The sequence below is a fragment of the Balaenoptera borealis genome (assembly GCF_965194805.1).
Source record: "Balaenoptera borealis genome assembly, chromosome: 14".
In the NCBI taxonomy this organism is placed as follows: domain Eukaryota; kingdom Metazoa; phylum Chordata; class Mammalia; order Artiodactyla; family Balaenopteridae; genus Balaenoptera; species Balaenoptera borealis.
The window spans coordinates 85,417,928-85,424,850 of NC_138875.1; the positions used below are offsets into that span (position 1 = coordinate 85,417,928).

A 6,923-nucleotide genomic window follows, 5' to 3' on the forward strand; every position below is an offset into this window, starting at 1 on the left:
TGTGACTTTTTATGTCTGGCTTCTCTCACTTAGCATCCTGTTTTTGAGGTTCATGCATGTTGTAGCATGTGTCAATACGTCATTCTTTCTCATGGCTGAATTTTATTCCATTGTATGGATATACTACATTTTGTTTATCCGTTCGTTAGTTGATGGATATTTGGGGTATTGCCACCTTTTGGCTATCGTGAACAGTGCTTTGAACATTCATGTATCAGTTTTTGTTTGAACACCTGTTTTCAGTTCTTTTGGGCATATATGCAGGAATGGAATCGCTGGATCATATGGTAATTCCATGTTTAATGTTTTTGAGGAACCGCCATATTGTTTTCCACAGTGGTTGTACCATGTTACAGTCTCACCAACAACGTAAAAGGGTTCCAATTTCTCCACATCCTTGCCAACACTTGTTTTTTTTTGGCCATGCCGCTCGGCATGCGGCATCTTAGTTCCCCGACCAGGGATCGAACCCGTGCCCCCTGCAGTGGAAGCGAGGGGCCCTAACCACTGGACCGCCAGGGAAGGCCCCCTCGCCAACACTTGTTATTTTCCATTTTTTGAATAATAGCCATCCTAGCAGGTGTGAAGTGGTATCTCCTCTCCCAAGTGGTGCAGTTCTTTGGGGAGCAGGGAAAAGGTGGGGGGCATTGTGAAGGGAAGAAGAGCTGGGGGTATACATGACCCCCGGCCGCTCCTGCTCGCAGGGTGTGCGGCAGCCGGAGCCTCTCCCTCGTGGTTCGTAGGATTTGTACCCTCCAGTGACGTTGCTGGAACAGAGAGGTGCCGAGTTCCAGTTCTTAACCTTCACCTAAGTTTATAGCTCAAAATTCTAACTAAATATTTAGGTTCCTTTTACTGTTGGGTCACTGTGGCCCATGAATTTATCCTGGTAACTTGATATGTGATCTACCCACCTCCCAAGTTTTGTGACACTCAAAGGAACCTGTAAACCACATGATACCAACATAAGTTACTAACATTTTAAGTCCAAAGTGAAAGATTGTTTCTGTATGTCCTCCCCTTGCTGTGTAAGTTCATCCCAGGAAGGCCGTCCAAAAGAGGTAAGACTCCCAGCCAGATCCTCTGGCAGTTTTTTGTTTAGACAGCCAGCAAGCACAGCCTGGACACTTTTTTTTGTTTGTTTTTGTTTTGTTATTTTTTAACATCTTTATTGGAGTATAATTGCTTTACAATGGTGTGTTAGTTTCTGCTGTATAACAAAGTGAATCAGCTATATGTATGCATATATCCCCATATCCTCTCTCTCTTGCGTCTCCCTCCCACCCTCCCTATCCCACCCCTCTAGGTGGTCACAGAGCACCCAGCTGAACTCCCTGTGCTATGCGGCTGCTTCCCACTAGCTATCTGTTTTACATTTGGTTGTATATATATGTCAATGCTACTCTCTCACTTCGCTGGACACTCTTTGAAAGGACTTCAGGACGAGACCTGCTGGCCATGAGCTGAGAAATGTCTTCCTCTCTTGCAGGGAGAATGCTGTTGAACTACTTGGTTCATTAATACAAGTGACTCATGTTGCAATGAGAGGCAACTCCAATTACGACAATCTTAGTGATGGCTGGCTTGAAATAATACGTAAGTGAAAGCTGCACATGTGTAAAATGTGTACCTTGGTTGCTATGATTACATAGTATCAGGTGTAGTGTTACAGCCTGACCTGACAGGTTGTCTTTCTTTGCTGTGGCCCAACGGACATTTGTTTAGAGGTTAGCTTTCCGGGCAGGAGGCTTTTCATGTCTTTTACCTCTTATTCATGATGGCTTTTTTTTTTTTTTTTTTTAAAGAGGATATCTACAGGAAGTTCAAACTGCCCAGTTGTTTTACAAGCTAACGGTCTTTGGAAAAGGAAGTCTTAATGAAGTTTGAGGATTTTCAGTGCATGTCAGTTTGCATTCCTATTTTTGATTGCCAGGAATATGGACAGTTGAGAACTGGCTTTGTGATTTACAAAAGCAATTTTGTTTCCTTAAAATAAGGTGCTAGAAAACATCATGCTAAGTGAAAGAAGCCAGACCCAAAGGAGCACATACTGTATGCTTCCATTTATATGTAGTGTCCAGAACAGGCAAATCTATAGACACAGAAAGCAGATGGGCGGTTGTTCAAGACCTGGGCTATCGGAAGGCATTGAGGGGTGACTGCTAGAGAGTACAGGATTTCTTTCTGGGGCAATGAAAATGTTCTAAAATTGAATCTGGTGCTGGTTGCACAACTCCTTGAATATAATTAAAAACCATTGAATTGTACACTTAAATAGGTGAACTATATCGTATATCTCAAAAAAGGTGTTAAAAAAGAAGGAAAGAAATTAAGGTGCAACAGAGCTAGTAATAGGACGGTCACCGAGCCCTGATAAAAAGACTTGGCAGTCCAGTGCCTTTGGTGAGAGGCATTTGCTCTGAGTGTTGGGGCCACAGGGGAATGGTGTGTGAGGAGGAGGAGCTGCACCACGGGTGGCATGTGGAACAGACTTCGCCCTGACAGGCCCGATTTCACCTCCAAATCCAGAACGTCCAGCCAGTCACTGAGCTCTAGCTCACGCACGTGGTCTAAGGTCACAGTTTGTTGTGGCTGGGCTGGAGCTAAAACCCAGGGTTCCTCTTCCTCTCCTCCCAGCCAGCAAGTCTGGTAATGTTGCTCCAATTTCTCGGGGAGTCTTGAGTGTGTAAAGGCATTGAATAGAAAGAAAGCTTCTTCTCTTGGGACTTCCCTGGTGGTCCAGTGGTTAAGACTCTGCACTTCCAGTGCTGGGGACGGGACACGGGTTTGATCCCTGGTCGGGGAACTAAGATCCCACGTGCCACGAGGTGTGGCCAAAAACAAAACAAAACCAAAAAAGTAAGAAAGCGTCTTCTTTTGCTCTCATTACTGGAGTTGCCTCTTGGGGCCTGAAAGAGCTAACTGACTCCATAGCCTCTGCTTTTCTAAGTCCCCTCCTGTCCCTGCGGCTGCTGCTGGGCCCCTCGCCTCTGCCTGGCTGCAGGAGGAGACCTCCTTGGGTCCCGTCCTCAGCCCTTCCACACCCTCCAGGGTCACATCAGCTCACTAGGCTGGAATTCGTACAGAGGGCCATCCAGAAATGTGCGTGCTCTTTCCCCACCCCTTGTGATTAGGGTCTGGACCATTATGACCCCCTCTCCCCTGTCCCCTGGGGTGGCCAGGGATCACGTAATATGTCTGTGTGCTTGAGGTGCCCCTGACCACGCTCTGACTCAGGCAGGGAGTCCTGCTGGCCACGATTTGCCAGTCCAGTCCGTGCTCAAGTCACTAGGCGCAGAGTTAGATCCTTATTTGGAAACAGAACCTGGAGGTCGGGGCTTGTCAACCCCTTGTGAACCTCTAGGCCAGCTAGGTGGGCTGTGGAGTGCCTGAGGGTTGGAGGGAAGGGGTCAGTAAAGCATCTAAGAAGTAAAAAGCATGGGAAATTTCAAGGCAGAGAACCAGAGCTGGTGAGGTGGGAAATCAGAGGTGATGGCGTTTTGTTGCCTTCAAGGTGGAAGCTGTTAGCTTCTATTTCGTGTCTAAGATGAAAATCAATCCTGATCCTGGTTGATAGAAGAGAAATGATGTTGAACACATATATCAAGGAGGAGAAAACTGGAAACAGTGTCGCCAACCTTCCAAATCCCTGAAGGAACAAAGAAATCCCCTCCAGAGTCACCGCCATAGGACTTGGCGCCATAGGACTTGCCTTCCATATCCTGTAACTGACCTTGCTGTTTTTTCCCCCCTAAGGGCCGGTTTTCAAGATGAATGAAAATTAATCTCTTATTCAGTTTTATTCTCTTCCATTTGTATTACTGCTTTGGCAACACATCAGGAAATTGCTTTTGAACTATTTAATCCGTAGTAACTAAAGTTGTTAGTATGGACTTTAAATGTCTTATACAGCTTTTACTAGAATGGTGACTGCATGGGATAAGTCTCATGGCATTTTACTGCAAGTATATTGTATTTCTGTTAAAACTCTGGGTGGATTTCAATGAGGAGCTTGGGAACTGAATCATGATTTAGGGTTTTATTATGTGGGTCAGGGATTTTAAAGTTCCAGTGATGGACCTAACATCCAAGGGAACATTTTGAACACGAGGGGTAACACAGTTACAGAGTGACATGTAACTAGAGCCTGTTAGAGATTAAAGCCTCATTCGTTGTGATTCCTATCTAATAATATTTCCCATTTTGGGAGTATCACAGAATTGTAGGAAAACTGTTATTAAATTATTCTTTCCAATATGCACAACTTAACATTTCTCCAGGTGCAGACGCCCCCGATGCAGGTGCAGACCCCCCTGTCAGCAACGCGAGTGGCATCTGCCTGGATGTCCCCGCTCAGCTGAATATCCGCATCCTCTTCTCGGATGCTGGCGCCGTGGAGGGGATGACTCAGCAGGAGATACTTGGCGTGGAGACAAGGTATGATCATATCCGGGGTAAGTGGGGTTTAGAGACAGTAAAGTTGAGGGCGCTCCGAAGAATAGGGGAATGCTAATTTAGAATCTGACTGGTTTATTTACAAATTGCAGTGATGAGCAAATGATTACATGTATAAGTGGAATATGGATAAACTGTGTTTGTAATGGAAACTCATTCTCACTCACAAGTATCCGTAAAGCTACGTATAAGGGAGTCTGCCAGGTATTTCAGGGAGTACAAAGATGAATAAGGGGCTGCTTAGTGCTCGGCATATTTTGAAATTCATGAATATCATTGGCATACTGATCGGGGAATATTGCCCAGTGGTTAGAGATTTTGGTGGCAGATGGGTGGGTTCAAATCATGGCTATTCCAGGGTGAGCTGTGTGACCTTGGACAGTTACTCAACCTCTTCTGAACTGCAGTTTCATCATCTGTAAAATGGTGATGTACCTTTACATGTCAGACCTCTTATCACCTTTAAGTGACAGGGTCCCAACTGACACTGACTTAAGCAGAAGGGGGGTTTATTGGTTCAAGTTATGAAAAGTCCATACACAGTGAGTTCATGGTTCGTGGTTCCCATGTGGTCAAGGGTCTTTCCCCCTTCATCTCTGGGTTCCTCTTTTCTTTGGGTGGGCTTCATTCTCAGGGAGGTTTTCCTCAAGAGCTGGCAAAGATGAACACCAGCAAATCCAGGCTTATATCAATTTAGCAAGTCCAGGGAATTCCCTAGAGATTCAGTGGTTAGGGGAAAAAAAAAAAGCTCTTCCAGTTTAGCAAGTCCAATGGATGGAGGGTGCCTCCTTTCCCCATCTTTCTCAAAAATGTTCTGGGAAGACTTTTATTGGTCCAGTTTTGGTCATGTGCTCCTTTCTGAACCAATTACTGTGGCCAGGGGCATAGCTCTGATTGGCCAGGCGCAGGTGATGGGCACATCCCTAGGTTCAGGTGGGTCCCTTCTCGTCCACTCAACTGAGAGTGGGGAAGGGGTAGTTCCGCCAGGGAAAACTGGGGTGCAATTACTAGAAGAAAGTCAAAGGGATGCTGGGTAGGCAGAAATAACATGGAAAACCCTTAAAAATCATTAGCTGCTACTACTGTTGTTACTATTGTTGTTGTTATTACTATTATTATAATATTGTTTGAGACAAACAAGTGATAAAACAAATGAATTTTAAAAGCACCAGTATGAAATGAGATGAGGGGGGAGGAGAGATGAAACAGAATTGGCAAAATGCTGGCAGCTATTGCAGCCTGTGATAGGGCCATGAGGGTTCATTATACAACTGTCTCTGCTTGTCTGTGCATTTGAAAATTTACATAATACAAAGGGGGAAAAAAATAGCACCAGTAGAATGGGAAACTTCTTTAGGAGAATCTCAGCTCATATTGTTGTTGTGTCAGTTACCTGATGTTCTTTTTTTAAAAAAAATCTTTATTGAATTTGTTACAGTATTGCTTCTGTTTTATGTTTTGGTGTTTTGGCTGCAAGGCAAGTGGGATCTTAGCTCCCCGACCAGGGATCGAACCTGCACCCCCTGTATTGGAAGGCCAAGTCTTAACCACTGGACCACCAGGAAAGTCCCCCGATGTTCTTAACAGACCGGAAACGAGCGGTGGATTTGTTGTCTGCTTAACCTTTCCCTCTCAGGTTCTCCTCGGTGACCTGGCAGTTCCAGTGTGGGCTGACTTGTGAGGATGAGGCCAACCTTTTCCCCATCAGTGCATCTGTCCAGTTTATTAAGATACCTGCACAGTTACCCCGTCCACTTACAAGGTAATACAGTTGCTGACCTAGGTGACATTAGTAAGAAGCAGAAAAATATATGTTCCAAAATCAGAAGTTTATTTCTTTAATTAGGTTTTGATGCTTCTCATCAAAAGCATGTGCTCTGCTGTAGCTACTGTAACTTCCTAAAATGTTTTGTAGATTCCAGATCAATTTTACAGAGTACAACTGTAACAGAAATGAGGTTTGTTGGCCGCAACTTCTATATCCGCTGACCCAGTATTATCAAGGTAGGGTAAAGCACATTTCTGAAATGGTTATCATTATGTTGTGTCAATTAAAAAACTTAAAAAAATAGTGTAAATGTCACAGAAAACTTAAAACATATAGCAAAGCTTTAAAAAGAAAACACTTACTGATCATGTTGCCACTTAGAAAGGATCACTATTTATGCTTTGGCTTATTTCTACCTAAATAATTACCCAGAAAGTTAAGAAGTCGGAACGTTGCTGAATTTGGTTCTTTGTCTTGCAGGGGAGCCTTATTCTCAGTGTGTTGGCAAGAGCTTACTGTTGGCATCCTTCGTCGTATTAGCGGTGCTCCTCAATAACCCCTGGAGTGGAGTACGCAAAGCGTGGAACTCAGCTACCACCTGACCTCTTACAGATCGTCGGCTTTTACTTCACGGATTTGTTGTCCTCCCGTGTGCCGCTCTACAAAATCTTAATAAATGAAATGTTTTATTTTTATAGAA

General features: G+C 44.4%; 1 protein-coding gene across 2 annotated transcripts in view; it reads left to right on the top strand.

Moving 5' to 3' along the window:
• TCTN2 (tectonic family member 2) overlaps positions 1-6,923 on the top strand; it is a 28,481-nt gene extending 21,558 nt beyond the window's left edge. For both annotated transcript variants that reach the window (XM_082354004.1, XM_082354005.1), the window contains exons 14-18: positions 1,490-1,596; positions 4,281-4,437; positions 6,092-6,217; positions 6,371-6,459; positions 6,704-6,923. In XM_082354004.1, coding sequence (XP_082210130.1) covers positions 1,490-1,596; positions 4,281-4,437; positions 6,092-6,217; positions 6,371-6,459; positions 6,704-6,825 — 601 coding nt within the window. In that variant the 3' untranslated portion in view covers positions 6,826-6,923. The remainder of the gene's footprint in view (positions 1-1,489; positions 1,597-4,280; positions 4,438-6,091; positions 6,218-6,370; positions 6,460-6,703) is intronic.